Source organism: Petromyzon marinus, chromosome 11, assembly GCF_048934315.1.
Source record: "Petromyzon marinus isolate PM22_M1 ecotype Great Lakes invasive population chromosome 11, UKy_Petmar_22M1.pri1.0, whole genome shotgun sequence".
Lineage (NCBI taxonomy): Eukaryota > Metazoa > Chordata > Hyperoartia > Petromyzontiformes > Petromyzontidae > Petromyzon > Petromyzon marinus.
This window is the reverse complement of record NC_133677.1, coordinates 11,760,182-11,780,837: the sequence shown is the minus strand read 5'-3', so window position 1 is coordinate 11,780,837 and position 20,656 is coordinate 11,760,182. Positions and strand designations below refer to the sequence as shown.

At 48.3% G+C, this 20,656-nt stretch overlaps 1 protein-coding gene across 2 annotated transcripts in view; it reads left to right on the top strand.

The window, feature by feature from the left end:
- LOC116941212 (drebrin-like protein) overlaps window positions 1-20,414 on the top strand; it is a 120,303-nt gene extending 99,889 nt beyond the window's left edge. Inside the window, exons 12-16 of one of the 2 annotated variants that reach the window (XM_032952024.2) lie at window positions 3,012-3,400; window positions 3,648-3,807; window positions 4,567-4,670; window positions 10,409-10,565; window positions 12,160-20,414. In XM_032952024.2, the coding sequence (XP_032807915.2) occupies window positions 3,012-3,400; window positions 3,648-3,807; window positions 4,567-4,670; window positions 10,409-10,565; window positions 12,160-12,299 (950 nt within the window). In that variant the 3' untranslated portion in view covers window positions 12,300-20,414. Of the gene's footprint in view, window positions 1-3,011; window positions 3,401-3,632; window positions 3,808-4,566; window positions 4,671-10,408; window positions 10,566-12,159 lie in introns of both variants that reach the window. The other variant, XM_032952023.2, reaches the window with a different exon arrangement.
- The last annotated feature ends 242 nt before the right edge of the window (window positions 20,415-20,656 follow it).

Here is a 20,656-nt window from a genome sequence, read left to right as displayed (position 1 = left end):
TGGGTTTATTCTCCCACAACGGTGTACTGAACTAGTAACGAATTGGCACGTTTTGTTTACAAACCTTACTAATTAGCTGTGTAGGGTGGTGGCGGGTTTGACGACACATTTTCTTTACAAATTTAACCTAAAAACTCCTATCATGTAACAGGTCCGTCAACAATTCTAAACTAAAGTCGATCCAGACTTTTTTTTTATTTGTGTGCTCACATTGAGGCTTTTTTTCTTTCCGTTTTATTTTCATCTGAGTTAAAACAATGTTTACATGCTGTTGTTAAAATATTGTTCACTCACAATTGGAAGGTTGCAATTTCCAATCCCAGTCTGCAGTGTCGGTTGGTGGTGTCGAGTCTTCTGGTTATCGCTCCAAAGTCAATCAACTGACAAACGCTTTGCAGGATGTCAACATTGTGAAAGCCCGAGGAAGAAGATTGCCAAAGGAGACGATTACCGCTTGAGCCTCAATTGAGCACAGAGACACCGACTCTGATTTTTGTTACTTTTTTTTACAAAGAAGGAAACCCATAAAACAAATCATCTTACTCGGAGATACTTACACGGACCTCATGCCTATCCAACACGTAACTTTTAAGCTTCATTCGCGGCAAAAAATTTATTAAAATCCCGGTCAGGAGCATCCGCGTAATTATGCTCCAGTTTCACTCCTGTAATCTGAATACAATTTCCATGCAGTGACAGCACTCCACTGCCCCTGGCTACATCTATAAACGCATCGAGAGGGTGCCGTGGTGGCGAGATGTTATCTCCTCACTTGGTACGCAGGTGGTTTTTGGGTTTGATCCCAACCCCCTGACACTTGTATATTTGGAGTTTACATGTTCTCCCCGTGGTCAGGTGGGTTTTTATCCGTGTCTTCCGATCCCCCCCCCCCCGACACACAAATTTAGAAACATGCATTTAGATCATTTGACCGCTATAAACTTGCACATGATAAGCCACTTCGTTGAGCTATCATTTGTGGCCAGGTCACTTCTGGAAAAGAGATATATAGCTCGGTCGGTTTTACCTGGTAAAAGAAGTAGTTTTTGTTCAGCATTTAAAAAAAGCTCCAACCTCTGCCATCGTGGTATACACATATTCGACAGCCTGGTACACGACGCATTCGACGAACTAAACTGTCAAATAAAATGTACTTGTTTTTCTGGTTGCATTTATCAGAATTCGAGGCTTTGAACTCTGAAATCTGGGTGTCAAATGCACCGACTTGGAGCAGAATTAAATATTATTGCCGTCCATCGTTCAGCCAGATTGTCCTACAGATATTTATACATTTGGGTGTGATCTTTTATTGCGGGCTTAATCATCACGGGGTGCTTATTTTCATGATGTTTATCCTTCAGTCAAGCTTGATATACAGCGAGTGAAAACTATTAACAGCCATTTATCACGTTTATTATTTTGATTGATAAAGTCACTTTAAGACTTTACTTTAATGTCATGTTTCACAAATGCAGCGCTGCAACGATAACACAAATGTGTACTGTGCAATGAAATTGCCGCGCGAATGTCTGCTGACTGTGGCCTTTCTGACGTGGATCTCTTCCTTAAACGTTTGAAGGCCCCCGTATGCCGTTACTGCTCGTGAACGTGTGCAAATATGTGGCACCAAAATATCAATCTCGTGAAAATCTTCTTTCACAGCAAAGTTGCAAATTCCACAATTCCTCAAATCCAAGTTGTCTTCCTTCTCGGGGAGTGAACAATGCCGTGGTGCCCATCTCCGGCTGCCAGTCCCGAGTCCATAATTTGTATTCCACGTTCTTTTGGCCGAGTCCAATCCCTCTTCAGGACGAGAACTTGAGCTTCCAGAGAGCTGTACGTCCCTAACAGATATGCATCTTACAATGCAAGTCGGTGTTATGTAACCGGATCAGGTGACACTGTTACATGGCAGGAGGGCATTTCATCTTTGTGCTGTCGGTTGAACGTGGGACAGTGCTGTGAGCCAGTGGTGGAAAATTGTGTATTCGATAAACAATTCAAATGTTTTCGGGTAAGGCCCCCACTGAGCTATATAGCGCTGTTTCAGAAGCGACCTGGCCACAAATGTTAGGTCAGAGAAGTGACTTGTGCAAATGTATTGCAGCCAAATCCTTTAAATTTACTCTAAATTCATGTGGTGAAGACCAGTTCATCCGTAAGACTGCCATCTTTGTGGGCTGCAGACAGTAATTTGAAACCTTTTCGTTGGTTATTTAAGCACCCTATCCGAGATAGGTGAGTTACTGTGTTAATATATGGTACTAATTTACTGCTCTTTGTCAATCCACTACTGGATAAAGGCTTCACCATCCCACATTGGCCGTGGGGGTTATGTTTTCCATCCTTCACCATACTGGTCAGTCCGGGTTAGTGAAGGGGGGCGGCCTATGACAGATTGAGGTATCACTTGTCCCGGTTAACTGGCCAGTAATCCACCTCAGCTCGGCATGCTGACCACTGCACCACCGTTATAGTGTTTTATTAAAAGTATGCTAAACACATACTTTACCAACAGCTTCATTCACAAAGAGTGCCTACGAGAATTCCAACTTAATAACAAGTAAACCTTTATATGCTTTCATATCTTGATTTAAAGCTTTCATGACTGCAGTAATTCATATTCTTAGTTTTTTCGGTAAAGTCACGTTGAAGAGAAACAGCAAAATAACAAAATATATATAAAACAATAAAAAATTCTCACGACGTTTCGACCATAACTCAAACGGTCATGCAAACCGACACACCTGATGATGACCGTTTGAGTTATGGTCGAAACGTCGTGAGAATTTTTTATTGTTTTATATATATTTTGTTATTTTGTTGTTTCTCTTCAACGTGACTTTACCGAAAAAACTAAGAATATGCTTTCATATCGTCGGCTGGCTGAGTCGCCCTTAAAAAAAAAAACTTCTTGGCTCTCTATGAACTTTACTTGGTGGGAAACAAACTTCTGACTCCATTGTCCATTTGAAGACAACGATTCTTAATCCGGCCCCGTTCATCCACAGTGTTCGAGATTCCTGAGTTCGAGGCATCGACGGACGTGGACTCGCACCGACCGGCCGACAAACGGCAGGCGGCGTCGCCGGAGCGTTCGGCCCGGCAGACGTCCCCTCCCCGGGCGGCTGCTGCTGCTGTTGCTGCTGTTGCTGCGTCTCCGCCGTGGCAGAGTCGCTCCGAGAGCCAGGCCCCGGCGGCAGAGAAGAGGGCGGCTTCCCCGCCACCGTCGATATCGGCGTCGCCTCCGCCGCCGTCGCCACCGCAGCCGAAGAAGCAGCTGCCGCAGCAGCAGCAACAGCCGCAGCAGCAGCAACAGCCGCAGCAACAGCCGCAGCAGCAGCAGCCACTGAAGCAGAAGGCATCGCCGACACGCGCTCCGCAGGTCAACGACGAGCAGGTAAAAGACACCAAAGTTAAGTCGAAATTGCAAAACGAGAAATCGGGGTGCTGCACCGGCAGTGGGGTGCACAAGCACGGACGGCCAAAGCCTGGGGCATGCTCATCGATAACACAACCACGGGGAGAGAGACATGCAAACGCGAAATCTACAGGTGTCAGGGTCGAACCCCCGACCTCCTGCATACCAGGCGAGGAAGATAAGTGGAGTGAGATCGTTAACCCCGGAGCAGGTGTTCCCATCGCAGGCCACACCAGCAGCTGCCGGCCCTCCAGCATCGCCGCAGACGTCGCCACTGTCGCCGGCGGGCCGCACGGGCACAGCGGCCGTGCTGCAGAAGGCCCAGGCCCTGTGGAGGCCCGAGGAGGAAGAGCAGGAGCGGCCTGACGACAACGACTGGGATGACGGTGAGAGAATGCGGCCCGATTGACGGCACGAGCAGAGCCTGGCAACGGCGTGCCCCTTAATTTGCCCGCTCGCTGCAGCGTCACCGATAATGGTTGCGCAGCACGCTAGCCCGCTGCGCTGCCGCTCCCCACGCGCACCAACGCATACAAACACGCAAGCCGGGGAGGATAAACCATCACGCAAAGTTTGGTCATCCTCGCAATGGATTTTGGCGAGCCATCGAACAAAGACAGTTACCACATCGTGCGCTTTCAGATGCGCTTCTGCGGCCGTCTGGAATGGCCTTCTGATATTAGGACGCCACTGGAGCTATGCATTTTTAAATCATCGTCTAGATTGAAAACTCATTTCTTTAGAACTGCTTTTTGTGTCCTTCCCCTGCACCTCCGATTAGCAAGGTTGGCTACGTACGGTGCAAAACAAGTTCAGTATACATACATACATTCACCCGTACCAGCCCCACACACATACACAGGGAGCAGCATCTGCACTTTGTGTAAGTGACCAGCACCGCCCAGAGTTTCCTGGAGACCCGGAGATGGAGGCCCCGGGGTAAAACGCCATGGCGGGGGGGGGGGGCCTTATTCACAAACACAAACAAACCACGTTGTGTGTGGTGTGGGGGGAGGTGCGGGGGCACCTCTTTTGTGTGAGACCCAGGGGGCAATTAGTCCCCTTTGTCTCTCTGGCTCTGGGTGGTTCTGCACGGGCGTGGTGGAGGGCTGTACGGACGATGCGCCGCTGTGTGCCGCCTGCAGAGCACCAGCCGGCGGCGGACGCGTACTACCCGCACCAGGCCGGCAACAACAACGGCACGGAACGGCCCACGCACGTCGAGCAGCCCGGCCAGGAAACGGCACAGGTCAGGGATCGCACCTGGCTTCCTGCTGCCCCGCGCAAGCCTGCGTGCCTGTCCAGTCTGCCGGTGCTGCTTTCCTTTTTTTAAAGTGCTGTCCCTCGACTGTCTTTGCAAACGTCTGGGTGTGTGCATGCGTGCGTGTGTGGGGAGCGGTAGGGTAGCGGTTTAGCGCTACGCTGCGCTACGAATCCGGCAACCCGAGTTCGATTCCCGCTCACGGCCAACACCGGTGACGATTATCTGAACCGGTCCTGGGCCTCCCCTAGGCTGAATCGGCCTCAAATGAGTACCTTGTGTGTAAACATCGCCATTGCGGAGACAAAGGCGGTCGGGCGTGGTGTTGGCCACCCACCCCCTCGTGTACCTTGCCGGCCTTCATAGGTGCTCGCTAGCAGCACATGCCCCAAAAAGTCTGTTCAGGCTATACGGGGGATCGTTGTGTGTGGTGAACGGTAGTTTCATTTCCAGCCACAGATGACGTCAGTGATGTCCGAGCTGGTTCTGGAACCTCTCTCGAGGGGGAAGTTTGCCTTAAATGAGTACCTAGATATGGGCACTTGGGAGACAAAGGCGGCTGGGCATGATGCTGGCTACACCAACCCCCTACTGGACATCTGTGAAAAAGAGCTTAATAGCTCATCGGATTCCTCCAGCATGAATACATATTCTGATTCTTATGTGCCATGCAGACCTGAATAGGTTTTCACTTACAGCGCTTTGCCCCAGCAGTCTATAAGGCTATACGGCAGGGGGGAGGGGAGTGATTTTGTCTATTTGTTTTGTGTGGTGGTGCAGTGGTTGGCACACTGCGCCGAGATGATGGCAATTTTGATTCGCACCCACGGCAAGTGCGGTAGAGTTGTGGATCCGCTTGTCGCGGCTGTGCACACCGAACAGTGGCGAGTGTCTTGAGCGACGCTGTTTATAAAACAAAAACAAGGTGGCGTGTAAATAAATAACACACGGTCTCTAACATATAAACGGAAGTGTAGGAAGACAAGCAACAGGTCCGAAAGAGACGCACAAAAAAATCTGATTTGCTCTTTGACATGGGGAAATAATACCGCGGCAAACTTTCGTAGGAGGTGAATTGAACGCGGCGTACCGTACGTAGGCCTTGGCGACGAATATTACGATTCGAGATCGATTTTTGGATCGGATCGTGTGAGTGTGAAGCGCATCGTGTCCCCGCGTGGCTCGGGGACGTCGAAAGGCGGTTATTGGGGGGGGGGGGGGGGGGGCGCCCTTGAACCGAGCGACGAGAAAAGGAGCCTCAAAGCCTCGCGGAGAGGCGCTCGGAGTTTCGACTCAGGGCGAGGTGACGGAAGGCCACTTGAGCGTTTGGAGCGGCGCGTGAAAGCATTGTGGGCGTGACCGTGAAGCGGGGATTGTTGAACGGGCGTGGGTCTTGAGTAGAGGACCTGGGGGGAAGCTTGGATGATGGCGGGTGACAGAGACTGGTGTCCGAGTTGCACCCAGCCGCCCACGACCAAGCGCAACCTTGAAGCCGCATCGTCGTGGTCTACACGCACCTGTTAGGCTCACGCTGATGACGTCGCCTTTCCTCTGTTTTAAGGCGTAAACAGGAAAACTTCTTCACAGTTCTGGCAAATCGCCTGATGAATCTGGTTGTAATCGCCAGCGAAAGGTCGTGCTAGAATTGTAAATGTTTTTTTGGGGTTTGCTCTCGGTGTGCTGAAGTCGTAACTAATCGGCACGTTTTGTTTACGTGACAAACCTTACTGATTGGCCGCGTCCGGGTGGTGGTGGGTTAACGAAACATTTTATATTTGCGCGTTCTAACCCAACATAAACGTTGTTATTATGCACATTGTCGTGGCTACGCGCAGGCAGATGCGCTCCCCGAAAAGTGCCACGTTTACAGGGCATGAATGTATGAATACGTACGATGCAAATTTTAATCACATTTGCGCTATAAAATCAGCCTGTAGGTATCCCATGGCAGAACAGAGGACTGAGATGAGGGTACGCCGCCGCATACCGTATCACTCCGCGCGTATACCCAGAATTCCCCCATTGTTCGGCCGCGCAGCTCAAGAAAGTAGTTCATCGTTGACCGCTCACAAACTGTGTTATATAACGCCGCACGTTCCGCGTTATCATGGTGCGCCTTCCGCATTGTGCACAAAGTGTCCCACCAATAGAAGAAACAACCCCATTAAAGCAAAAACATTTCGTTGTGTCAACACGCGATTAGGAGGACTTGCCTACTTTAGGAGCAAGTCATAAAGCTTGGCTGTCGCCTGTGCAAATCGGATCTGGCAGACAGCAGGGGGTGAGAGAGGTGCGGCTGTAGCCAATAACTGCACGATAACAAAACAAAAACGTTGAAACGATGTCCAAATATACTATAAATACAGGAATATCCCACTGAGAGCATATTCACACATTGAACATGTTTATAATTACTGAGATTCCATACGTAGCATTGTACCTGTACTCGAATATCAACCATTCTGGGCCAGTGTGTTTTGACACGGGTCAGATGACTTACATTTCACAAAACATCTTTAAAAAAAAAACAAACACACAATTGGATTGTTGTGAACATAACTTGCCGCGCTGGGTGATGTCATAGTTGCCACGATTAGCCGCACATGCCCCTGTTTACGACAATTGGTTTTGAAAGCCACACTTCTGGCTGTTGTTTTCACCTTATCGTCAAACGGCGCGCTTGCAATCAGCCTCACCTACCATCAGTTTCTGTCTTTATCAGCGAATAATATTTTTACGAGGGTGTACCATATCCAAGGTCCCGTCCTATCGGTGTCGGGGATATGCGAGCCAGTGAAGCCTTTGCTTGTGATAAGAAAAAGTGCGTGCCACCCCCGCTTTCTCCCAAACCAAGATAAGCTCCGATTTCATTTGAAGTCACACATGTGCCTTGGCCAAGCCAAACACTTTGCAGTGCATACAATAGCAGGGAGAGACGTCTTTCAGGCGCAGCCAGCAAGCTAAGGTTCAGGTACGCGTTTGTGCGTGCGTGCGTCTGTGTACTCGGGGGGGGGGGGGGGGGGGGGGTAATGGTGTGGTGGTTAAGTGCACTGCACTAACACCCTATCTCACCTGAGTTTGATTTCCAACTATACAGCTAACTCACGTCAGTGACCAGTGATATCAGCACTTGCACTGGGCCTTACCTGGGCTGACTTGGCCTTTAATGAGTACCTGGTGCCGTGTATAAACATCAGCACTGGGTAGGCAGAGGTGGTGAGGCTTGGTGCTGACCACACAATGCCCTAGAGTTCCACGCATGCCTTAATTGATGCTTGCTGAAAGCGCTTTGCCACAACAGTTTGTATGTCCCTGTGAAGTTGGGGGGCGGGAGGGGGGTATATTTGTCTTTGTGTGAGGTATAAGGGTACTGTGGTGCTGTCATTTAAGCACTGGGCCTCCCCTGCCACTGGTTAGTGAGTTGAACCACAACTCCCGGCTCCCTGGATTCTGTTCCCGATGATACACGCCGATTGCGGCTCGTATCTGAATGATCGGCGAGCTGCGGTGGGGCTCTGCCCTAGGTTCATGCAGCCCAAAGTAAATGTGCTGGATGCAGGAGGGTAGGAAATTGAGAACAGACATTGGCCGTAAAGGCGTCTAGATTGCCGTCTCTCCAAATAGCCCGTGCCATGATGTTGCCGCCCGCCGTGCGCGTGAGACCAAGGTAGCTCTATGCATTTCTGGCCCTGCCTGCACGTGCCGCGCCAACCTCAGTGGGTGTTGATTCGATGTCGAGTTTTAAAAGAAAGTGAAATAGTCTTGAGTGGTTGTGTACAAAGGTTGTTTGGTTGGTCGTTTATTGTTTGGCACGGACAAACACCCGATGTGGACGTCCTCGCACAATTGGAACCTGGGTACAGTGAAAACAGTTACAGTCAAGGTCCGAATGGCATGGTACAATCGGCATAATGAATAAAACAATGGTAGTAAAACAACATCACCTATAGTAAATGTTGCGCGTAAAACAGCACCGAGCTATATTCTTAGCTCTTTCGGTAAAGTCACGTTGAAGGGAAACAATAAAATAATAAAATATGTATTGCTTCCCTTCAACATGACTTTACCGAAAGAGCTAAGAATATGAATTACTGCAGTCACGAAAGCTTTAAATCAAAATAGCACCGAGCTAGTTAACATCGTAGAAGAATCACGTTTTATAAACTTAGTCTGCAGAGTAGAGCGATCAATTCCATGTGCTTATCAAAGGAAATCAGAGGTCCGAAAGTGATTTAAAGTAGCACAAGGATGGTAATCTTTTTAATCCCAAACATTTTCACCGACACAGCTTGGCGGGTTAGCACGGTTGGCTACGTAAGGTGCGAAAAATGTTCATCATGCATGCATGCATACATACATGGTCACGTGCGACGACGTCCCAGTGTCATCGCAGTCCTGCATGGGGCGCGTGAGCAGCGCCTTCCATGCCTGGCGCTCTCATCCCCGTGAGCTCCGTGTGTTGTAGCGTAGCAACCTGCCGCTGGTGGAGGAGGCCGTGTCTGTGCGTGGGGAGCGGTAGCGTCGTGGTTCGCGCGCTGCGCCATGAACCCGACATCCCGGGTTCGATTGCCGTTAACGGCCAATACCAGTGACGCTTATCTCACCCGGTCCTGGGCCTCCCCTAGGTCAAGTCAGCCTCACATGAGTACCTGGTGCGATGTGTAAACATCGCCACTGGGGAGACAAAGGCGGTCGGGCGTGGTGCTGGCCATAATTCCCCTCGTGTACCGTTCCGGCCTTCAAAGGTGTTCCCGAACAGCACTTGCTCCTACAGTCTGTTAAGGCTATACGGGGGTTTTTTTTGTCTTGTATGTATGTTGAACTTTTTTTGCACCTAAGTAGCCAACCGTGCAAATCGAAGGCGCGCGGAAGGCCAACAAGCTAAGCATAAAAGTCAGAAAGAAATTTGAGTTTTCAATCTAGATTTAAAGTTCATGGCTTCAATGGCTTCCAAATATCGGAAGGAAGAGCATTCCAGATGGCCACAGAAGCGCATCTGAAAGCTGGCGATGCGGTGACTTATCTCCGTTCGATGGCTCGCCAAAAGCCGCTCTTGCGAGGATAACCGGAGTTTGCGTGATGGTTTATGCTCTGGAGGAGCAGTTGGCCAAGAATAACCTTTAATTGCCACGACTGTCACCGTGGAAGAGGGTCACGGTCCACATCGGTAGGTGTGGTTTTTAATTGGTTCATTGTAGCTTTCATGGTTTTGGCAAAGCGTGTTGTGATTTCTTCCGAGGTATAATGGGATCAGTTGCATTCTGGGTAATTTGGTCATAGACAGCTAAAAAGCTAATTTGGGTTGACGGTGCTTGGACGAGCAGCCGCCATGCATGACAGGTGTCATAGGTTGTGGGAAAGTGCGGTCTACAGCAGAGGGCACGGCAGCAAAGATCCATTGTTGCACTGCACTTTTATTGTGCCCCAAAGTCTCTACTCCACACCTATCAACCTACACTGACCAGCGTGGCCTACTCCCCACGGCCCGCGTGGCATGGGGAGGCCCTCATCCAGCAGTGAATTGACGAAGGGACCCGTGCATGTACGATGGTATTGCGCGGTTCTTTCTTGTCTTAGCCCTATTGGCATATCTAATGTCTTGTGAGATTGAACGTTGAGTGTATCGTTGGTAAGCATTCCTTTACCCCGTCTGCTGCAGACATAGGTGTGTGACCGCTCACAACATTCTGTGCCCACGGCGCCACTCTCGCCGTTGCGCTTTGCAGACGGACCCGTCCGGCTACTACTACTCGCAGTACCAGGACCAGCAGGCCTACCAGCAAGATGGCTACCAGCAGGAGTCTGCCGACGGCTATCCGACGGAGCAGTACGACCTGGAGGGCAAAGGACAGTGCGCCCGTGCCCTCTACGACTACCAGGCCGGTGCGTGCTCGCCCTCCCATCTCGCTAGTCGCCACAGCCACTGATGCAGGAGGTCATGGGGTTTGATTCCAGACCCTGGCGATGCCTGCTGCTGTATATTTGGTGTTTTACGTGTCCTCTCTCTCCCCGTGTGGATTTCTCTCCGGGTTTCTCCAGTTTCCCCCCCCCCCCCCCCCACCCTGCTGGACCTCCACAGTCCACATTTAGAAAAAAACACGCGTTTAGATTATATTATTTGGCTGCTACTATAAATTCGCACGTGTGTTATGATGATCATATACGTTGCTTCGATGAACTATCATCTGTGACCAGGTCACCCCTGAAAATGAGCTGCCTGATAGAATAAAAATGTGTTTAGTTTAGTATTAGTTGAGTAGATTTGGTATTCATGCCATTCTTGTATGTATGTATGTATGTTGAACTTCTTTTGCACCGTGCATAGGCAACAGTGCGAAGCTCTCACGGAGGCGCTTTGTTTCACGAGTACCGTCCGCCAGTAGGGGGCGATTTTACACGCGGTTTTATCATGATGCCAGCAACACACCGAGGGCCTGCAGCCCTCTCGTGCAAATAACGTCGTTGGGGTCTTTAACCCCCACTGTGAAGCAGACGGCATCTGCAATACGACAGTTATTATTCGGGGTTCGGTTTTTTTTTTTCTCTCCCTTTGCTGCATATTCCTATAAGTTGTGTGTGAACACAGATGTCACATCTCTGCGTGTGCCACCTGACACGTAAGAGCACTGAACGCGGCGCCCGTTTCCATCGGCAGCTCTGAGCCTGTGGTTGGATTTCTGAACTTTTCTCTTGGGCATCCGTTTCTCTCTGTGTAAAGCAACTCTTAGACTTCCCGCATGGTCATACGTATCAACCCGTAGAGATTATTGAGGGGGGGGGGGAGGGGGCTGCTGAGTGTTACCCAAACGGGAATTGAAATTATGACCATTCCCGCTCTACTGCAGCGTCAGCGGAAATGAAATTGAAGTCGGCCATGGCGTCTCTGTGCTCACAGTGAGCATTGCTGCCACATTCGTCACCAACTGGTGGCAACTCTCCATCCCCATAATTAGGCTGGCCCTTGTGGAATGGTTAATACTGGCTCATTGCCATCATTGGAGGGAGACGATCGCTCGCTGGCGAATGTTCATTCGAGAAGGGCAACAAAGTTGAATTACGCCACTTGAATAAATATTCGTTAACATTGGATGGAGCCGTGATAACGGTGGTTAGGTTAGTACACCGAGCTATGAACCCTGCTGCGACCCAAGTTCGTCTGCCTGCCACGGCGAACATCAGTAGCGCGTGATGTGAGAACTGGTCCTGCCCTCCCCGCCTTCACCAACCCGCATTGACCAGCGTGGTCAAGTATGGTTAACAAAAAAAACCTACGTTGCATGGGGAGCCCCTCATCCATTGGTGGATTGAGAACGGCTATAATATGTTTTTATCATCATCATCATCGTTCTCATGACTCCAGGAGGAGGCGTGTATATTTGCACGACGTGATAGTGAGAGAAGAGAAAGTGGTGGCCCCGACAGTCCCTCTCGTCGCGTGACGTCTCCTTCCCCGTGCCTCCCCGTCGCGCACGCACAGCGGACGAGACGGAGATCACCTTCGACCCCGACGACCTCATCACGCACATCGACCAGATCGACGAGGGCTGGTGGCGCGGCTACGGGCCTGACGGACGCTACGGCCTCTTCCCGGCGAACTACGTCCACCTCCTCAACTGAGCCGCCCCATCCCACCCCCACCCCCCCACAGCGCGGCGGCCACACGCTAAGTTAAACAATTAAGTCGGGTTTTGTCGGCGTACGAGAAACCTAGAATAGTAAACGGGCGGCGGCGGCGGTGACGACGCCACGATCAAACTGTCACTCCGCTCCGATGCTCTCGGCATGCAAGCATGGTCTGAGCCCCCCGGGGTAAGCCGAGTTCGTCGCAAGCAATTCAAGCCGGTGTTAGGTCGTTCCGACGCGTCACATTCCACGGCGGTTAAGTAGAGAATTGCGTTATTTTTATGCTGTCGGCTGCCGCTTGCTCGTTTTGGGGTCTAGTGTCGGCGCGCACCGCTACGGCGAGCGTTTTCTTAATTGTTGAGCCTGGCATTACTTTCTGGCTTGTGTGTTGGTATATTTTTTTTTTTCTACTTTACTTTCATATATAAATGTGTTACGCCCACAGCCGTTTTAAGTGTTTTCACGTAAGTGGCCCTGAGTGTTGATGATGTCTTTGTATGAATTCCATGGCCAAATAATTAAACAACACTATGCATTTAAATGTTTTTTTTTTGTTTGGTTTTGGTGAGAAGGTTTTGGGGGGATCGGGGCGGGTGGCGGGGGGGGGAGGTGGCTCAGAGGCTAATGCCCATTGCACACGTGCGCTGCGTTGTCACTATCGGGTTCGCCAGGTTACCAAGTGCAGCGAGTTGCTCGCCACAGCCCATTCACCAACGACGGTGACTTAGTCTAAGTGTCTCCCTGCTCAAACAAGCATTGGGCCAGTGCTAATCGATCAAAGCCGGTGGTCGAGATTGCACATTTTATATGGCAGAGGGCCATTTTTTTTCTCCGTGGGATGAACACTTCTCACCACGTAGTGGTCCTCACTTCATTGTCCACAGATAAGTGGTGGACTGAGTCGATTCCCACGAATCAGAAATTAAACTCGCAAGCTGCCAACGAGAACCTTCCGTAGCCTCTCACCTGCGGGGTTCATCGGGCTAACCGTCAAGCCACGTAGATATCACTACCGTAGAAGCTCTTCCACTACATTTGGCCTCGATCATCTTTGGGGGGGGCGTGGGGGGGGGGCTACCATTTGGGAACATACGTTGTTGGGTGTCACTGGCACAGGACTAACAAGGCTGTGCCGTACTATACATTGCTCACTACAATACGCCTTGGGTTTATTTAAAAATGTCAGACTGATCGTGGATTTTGTAGCCAATGGTACCGAAGGACTATTCAGCTGCGTAGTGTGTAGCTTGGTGGTGGTGTAAATGACAGTGTGACTGGGGTGTGGTATAACACCCCAGGCACATTGTGTAAGTCTCGCTGCCTGTGCCGTGACATATGCCTTCGCTCACCATTACAATAACGGTGCTGGACTGATGGTCTCTGTACCTACATCACCAGAAAAAAAGTTGTCCTCAGATTGAATTAGTTTTGTTTGTTTGTTGGTTACTGTAGTTCACAGCGGTGGTCTTGTTGTATAAAAGATGTTATTCTCACTGGAAAAAGACGTTGGATCACTTTCCTGGCCTTTATGCTAGGACACGTTCGTTTTCCACGTGCTACAGCATCCACTCACTGCAGGTGGCATTTGACCAGGTTCAGTAGTTCACGCCCCCTCCACGCATTGTCGATATATATGTATAGCGATAGCATGCACGATGTACAACACCTTAAGTTGACTTCCTTCTCAGATTCTAAGATGTATCAATTTGCATTTGTTAGGGTTAATGTTACCACCCGGAATGTATTACTCAAACTTAATCATCCTAAACATTGCGAGTGTGTCATTTTAAATGGTATGTTTTTTGCAAATGAAGCAATGGCTTTTGTACAATGCTCCGTCTGTCGACCATCATTCAGCCTCACATTTTATTTGTGTCCAAGGTTCAAGTGAAGTCCGCTTCTTTGTATGAAATTCTGGCTTTCGTTTGCGTCGAGAATATTCACAAAACGAAAGATGCCTGGTGTTTAATAATAATACAGTTCAATGGTGCAGTGCGTGTGAAACACGATACTGTACTTAGATGTTTTTTCCCCCTCTGTGCGCCGAGACCACTTCTGCGACATACACGGCATGAAACTTGATTTGAAGCTTTCGTGACTGAATGAATTACTGTTTGGCTCTTTCGGTAAAGTCACGTGGAAAGAAAATAAATTAAATAATAGAATATGACGTTTCGATTGCAACACAAGCAGTCGTCATCAGGTAGAACTACATTTGAGAGAGAGACAAAACACAGAGACACGGAGACACACAGACACACAAGCAGAGAGAGACAACACAGAGACACAGAGAGAGACACACAACATAGACACACAGACAGACACACAAGCAGAGAGAGACAACACAGAGACACACAGAGAGAGACACACAACATATACACACAGACAGACACACAAGCAGAGAGAGACAACACAGAGACACACAGAGAGAGACACAACATAGACACACAGAGACTGAATGCCTCTGTGCCGAGGCTTTAAATAGAGAGGGGAGGGGGCAGAGAGAGAGGTGGGTCTGCTGGAGCAGAGAAATTAGCATGTCAATAACAGACCCAACAAGACTGGTACATTTTAGAGATAGGTGTGTGGAAATCCACCCCAAAGCGACCGGGGGAGAGAAAGAGCGAATGGACCTATGAGAGCCTGGTCAATTTTCGAGCGAGAAATCGGCAGTTTGAGAAAACAAAATGTAGCAATTTTTTGGGAAATGTAATGCAATGCAACACAGAGAGTCGGCTAACACACAGTTAACGCATAGCCTGGTTGCTTATGATCTCCAAAGATTGCTAACATTTGAAGTTGTGTGAAATTTGACAGAGACACAGAGAGAAAGAGAACAACTTACATCTTCCCCGTAGAGGTGGTTCAAACTTGATTTGAAGCTTTCGTGACTGCAGGAATTACTCTTTGGTTCTTTCGGTAAAGTCACGTGGAAAGAAAATAAATTAAATAATAGAATACGACGTTTCGATTGCAACACAGGCAACCGTCATCAGGTAGAAGTAAATTTGAGAGAGAGACAAAACACAGAGACACGGAGACACAGACAGACACACGAGCAGAGAGAGACAACACAGAGACAGAGAGAGACACAACATAGACACACAAGCAGAGAGAGACAACACAGAGACACAGAGACACACAACAGAGACACAGAGAGAGACACAGCATAGACACACAAGCAGAGAGAGACAACACAGAGACACAAGCAGAGAGAGACAACACAGACAGAGAGAGACGCACAACATAGACACACAGACAGTCTTAAATTTTGATTTAAAGCTTTCGTGACTGCAGTAATTAATATTCTTAGTTTTTTCGGTAAAGTCACGTTGAAGGGAAACAACAAAATAATAAAATATATAAAACAATAAAAAATTCTCACGACGTTTCTACCATAACTCAAACGGTCGTCTTCAGGTGTGTTGGTTTGCATAAATTTATTTTTAAACGGCGCATTTATTTATAAAAACGTTAGCGTCACACTGCCAAATCGTTGCGCGTGACGCTAACGTTTTTATAAATAAATAAATGCGCCGTTTAAAAATACATTTATGCAAACCAACACACCTGAAGACGACCGTTTGAGTTATGGTCGAAACGTCGTGAGAATTTTTTATTGTTTTATATATTTTATTATTTTGTTGTTTCCCTTCAACGTGACTTTACCGAAAAAACTAAGAATACAGACAGTCTTGTTGGGTCTTTCATTGACATGCTAATTTCTTTGCTCCAGCAGCTGCCCCAGCAGACCCACCTCTCTCTCTCTGCCCCCCCCCCTCTTTTTATTTAAAGCCTCGACACAGAGGCATTGGGTCTCTGTGTGTCTATGTTGTGTGTCTCTCTCTGTGTGTCTCTGTGTTGTCTCTCTCTGCTTGTGTCAGTCTCCGTGTCTGTGTTTTGTCTCTCAAATCTAGTTCTACCTGATGACGATTGCTTGTGTTGCAATCGAAACGTCGTATTATATTATTTAATTTATTTATCTTATACGCAGCATGGTCTAGACACCGGGCAATTTCTAAATACCTCGAAGCTTGCACGTAAAATAGTTTTCACCCTACGAGCCGATTGCGTGGTTTCCGTTGTCGTTTGTAGCCGTGCTGAACTTTGTGAACACATCCTTAAAGGCTTTCTGGAGATTTTCCACGAAATTTGTATTTGCGTGTGGCACACAGGAAACGGTGCATGCCTCACCGAGTTGGAAATGCCAAATCCATTAACTTTTATCTTATTTTTTTTCCCTGCTAATGGCCTTGTGGGATGCGACTGGCCCAACAAGTCAATAAACAGTCTTTTTTGTTTTTTGTTGATTGAGACTGGCGCACCAGCAACAGATGCCAGGCTGTTCACGAGGCATGAGGGTAGAATTTCAAATTTAAATCCTCCAAACACCGCAATCGAAATTCCAAAGGCAAGTCGATGTGTCTCCCCACACTTCAGGCTGACAGTGAGAGGGAACTCGTCTCTTTTGACTGCTCAGAGCCAGCAATGGAAAAGCCACATCCCCATGGAATGCATCGTCGTCATCATCTCGATAGGATGGCTATGCTGTTTACTTCCCACCGTGATTCTCATTTTTATAAATGACACAAAAATAACAAAGTCAACCAACCCCCATGCCGGATGTGAACTCCAGCGGGCTTTGATCGCAATGTTTAGCTTGGGTAGACTAACACATGTAACTATATATATCGGTAAATGATACAAATAATAATAATATCGACCCTTGTCAATCCGCTGCTGGATAAAGCCCTCTCCATGCCATGAGAGTCAGGGGTTTTATTTGACCATACTTCACCACGCTGGTTCGTGCAGGTAGGTCAAGAATGACCTAATACCAGTTCAGATATCGCTCTCCACTGATGGTTGCCATGGCCAGGTATTGAACTCGGGTATCGGGGATTCGTAGCACAATGCGCGAACCGCTACAAAACTCCTCCACCCCATCATTCTACATGTATACGCGTATTATTTCCAATACTCTTTCTCAGATGCAGCCCGTTAATTAGCTGTGCCGTGAACGCGGCTTGTTCTTAATAATACTCATGAGTGATAAGCATTGTACGGTTTGTGATGACAGCGAGCGCAGAGGGAATCGATTCTTGAACCCTCATTCCACACGACATGTTGTGAGTCTCCGCCCTGGGTGGTTCGGATAAGTGTCTGGCAGTTATTTAAGCTGCTGCTGAATATTGCTCACTCCTCGTGAGCCCAGCAGCTTGGAAAGTTTGCACTGCCAGCGTGTGCAGGACAGCCACGTCGCCGGTTAGTGAATGTGTCTGGAGGAGGAAGCACAGCAGATAAGTTTTTTTTTGTTCTGCAAAAGTTTTCGCGTGCTATCCTTTTGTCTGCATTTCTTTCTTCCAGGTATTTCTGGGTGTTTTTTTTGCAAATGTAGCAACAAGCTCATTACGAAAATGGCCAAACTTCCCAATATCATAGAACCATCCTTAAAACGTCCTTGACACAATGAGAATCTTCCTTGATGAAACAAAATTAAGGCGTTGTATTTTTTAAGTATAAAGCAATATATGTATACGTCGTCATGCCGAAATATGTGTTTGTTGTTTTTCTTTTTGCTCCCACGTGACGCATTAAAATATACAGGATCGCCCAAAGGTCAGGACACGCAGGGTTATATTTATTTATTTTAACAAATGACTTTGGGATATCGAATTTATTTGAAACACATGTTCAAACTGACTTCCATGAACATTAATGCACGCATGAATTCTCTTTTGTAATTAATTTGGGACTTTTTTTAAAGATCTCAGCTGCCTTCAGCATTCATACAAACTAATTGAACGCTTTCATCTTTAAGTCAAATTTGTATCCATGTTGTTTAAATGTCATCTGAAAGGGAAGATTAAATAAATCATTGAAAACGGTTCGAAGGCAGTTTAAAAATCAATGTAACCCCCCCCTATTTGTCCTGACTTTAGGACAACCCCACATAGGGCAGGCAACACGTCCTGCCGGCGATGTCTCTCGTATGCTGCAGCTGGGAGAGCCATTGTGGCCCAAGTGCGGGATTCCAATCTGAATGTCACGAGTTCACATTCCAGTCGAGAAGCAGCTCGGGTCATCATCGTTGTCCCCCCCCAGGGAGGGCTCGGTAAAATAAGCGTCGCTGCGGGAAGTCGCCAGTGCTTGTCCTCCGTCATAGGAATGTGGATTTTTTTTTTCCCACAGCCACTGACTCGGTGCCATGAACAAAATGGGGCCACAGGGCACTCGCGCTCGAGCAGAGAGATGGTTGACCAACGATGTCTGCACTAGCAGGAGCGCAAGGACATGCAAAGGTGTTTGCCGATCTCGGCGAGAGAGGTCAACCCAACTCTGTGCGCGTCAGGGTTAGCGCTACGCTGCGCTACGAACCCGGCGACCCGAGTTCGATTCCCGCTCACGGACAACACCGGTGATGATTATCTGAACCGATCCATGGGCCTCCCCTAGGTCGACTCGGCCTCAAATGAGTACCTGGTGCGGTGTGTAAACCGCCACTCGGGAGACTAATGCGGCCGGGCGTGGTGGTGGCCACCCACCCCGTCGTGTGCCGTGCCGGCCTTCATAGCTGCTCGCTAACAGCACTTGCCCCAACAGTCTGTTCAGGCTACACGGGGTGGGGGGGAGTCTTTGGAGTCTCTGGGAGTTACTGTATTACCCGAATTCACATGGTGAAAAGCAGCCTCTGGGTTCTATAAACGTCTCATTGTTGTCCCATCGCCGTTCAATGTTCGTCATCACATTCATTTTCACTATCTTGGCTTCCCTACTGTTAGACTATGGACCAAGCTGTTACTGCCCATTGTGGATGCTCGTTCGACACCAATGCGTACTTTTGGTTCTGTTCAAAGGTTGAAAATTGGTGCACGTTATTTAAAAAAAAAATGTAAACACTTTCCAAGGCTTTATTGACATGTTGAAATTCTGTTCTTGCGTATGGCAATACTTAGGAGCTAAATGGAATTGTCGAGGTCTGCCGGCCACGACAAGAGGGCTTCAGGAGAGAGTTCGTGTAGATTTGTTTTTCCTGCTACATTGAAGGAGCGCCGACCACAGCGGTTTACAGCGTGGTCCATAGTTTGGCGTGCATGGCCACAATCACACCGCTGTGGCTTGGGGTCTTTAATTTAACGTTCGCGAAGGAGACATGCTCATCGGCCTGCTGGTGTTATGGTGCGGTTGATGGTTACACTACCGGTGTCTTCGAGGAATGTCAAAGCCAGGAGCTGCGATGTTTTGGGTCTCGATTTGTTTATTCTGGACGTCTGCATCGTCCCACTCTGTCCGCCAGCGCTCTTCCAGACCTGGGTGAGTTTCTGAGCTGATGTGTTTACAAATTGATATGCAATTAAATTTAATTGACAGTTGCTTTGGAATGAATTTGCGAGTCGGAGGACGTGAGTAGATGCGTTTCTTGGGGGACGGGGGGGGGGGTAATGATTTGTAATGAATTAACTTGCAGGCAGATTATTCACCAATCCTCATTCATTCGTGTGAGCAGCACGTGAACCGTGGCAATGGAACACAAATGTATACCACAGGCCGAAGATAAAAGTACGGTTTGGATTCTGTCCTTTAAAAAAAAAATTGTAAATGTTCTGTAGTCCGCAAACTTTTGCCATCTCTGATTTTTTTTCATTGCTTCGCTTGCATTGGCACCTACAGTGCACTAGCTGGGCTTTTGGTGGACTGCTCAACGCCAGCGATTCTGATTTGCAAGCTAACACCCCCAGTGGATGTGAATGCGAAGTGTCAGCACGTTCCCGGCACTCTCACGTATCCGCAAGACCCCCCCCCCCCATCCCATCCCAAAAGAGAAATCAAGTCGCAATTTAATACTTAGCTGAAAGACCACAGTATGTGTGTGTGTGTCTTCGAAATGTCTGTACAAGTGCGCAACACCTATGATATGTTGATCAACAGTGACTCCGTCAAGTTACGTGTCCAGAGCCACAAATCAGTTTTGACAAAGTCTTTGCCAATCTGTCGACGATGAAAATTGTCTGCCAGTCGAGTCGCCCTTGGGGGAAAAAAAAGTTTCTTAGTTTAGTGGGTTTTACTTTTGAAATAAACTTCTGATTCTGGTGAATTTGCCAAACAACATCTCCTTTGCCCCCCTGTGCTGGTTGTGAATATATACAAAAGCTTGTTTTTTATTAGTTTTTTTGAAGTGCCGAAGATAAAGAAGGATGTGCTTCGTGGATATTTATTTGCACGCAAACACCACCACCGCCACCACGTTCACCTTGGTCGTCTCACGAAAACATGTTTCACCCCCCCCCCCCACACACGCACAGCCCTCCTGCAAGATGCCTCAAGGACGTGGAATCACGGCCGATGATTCT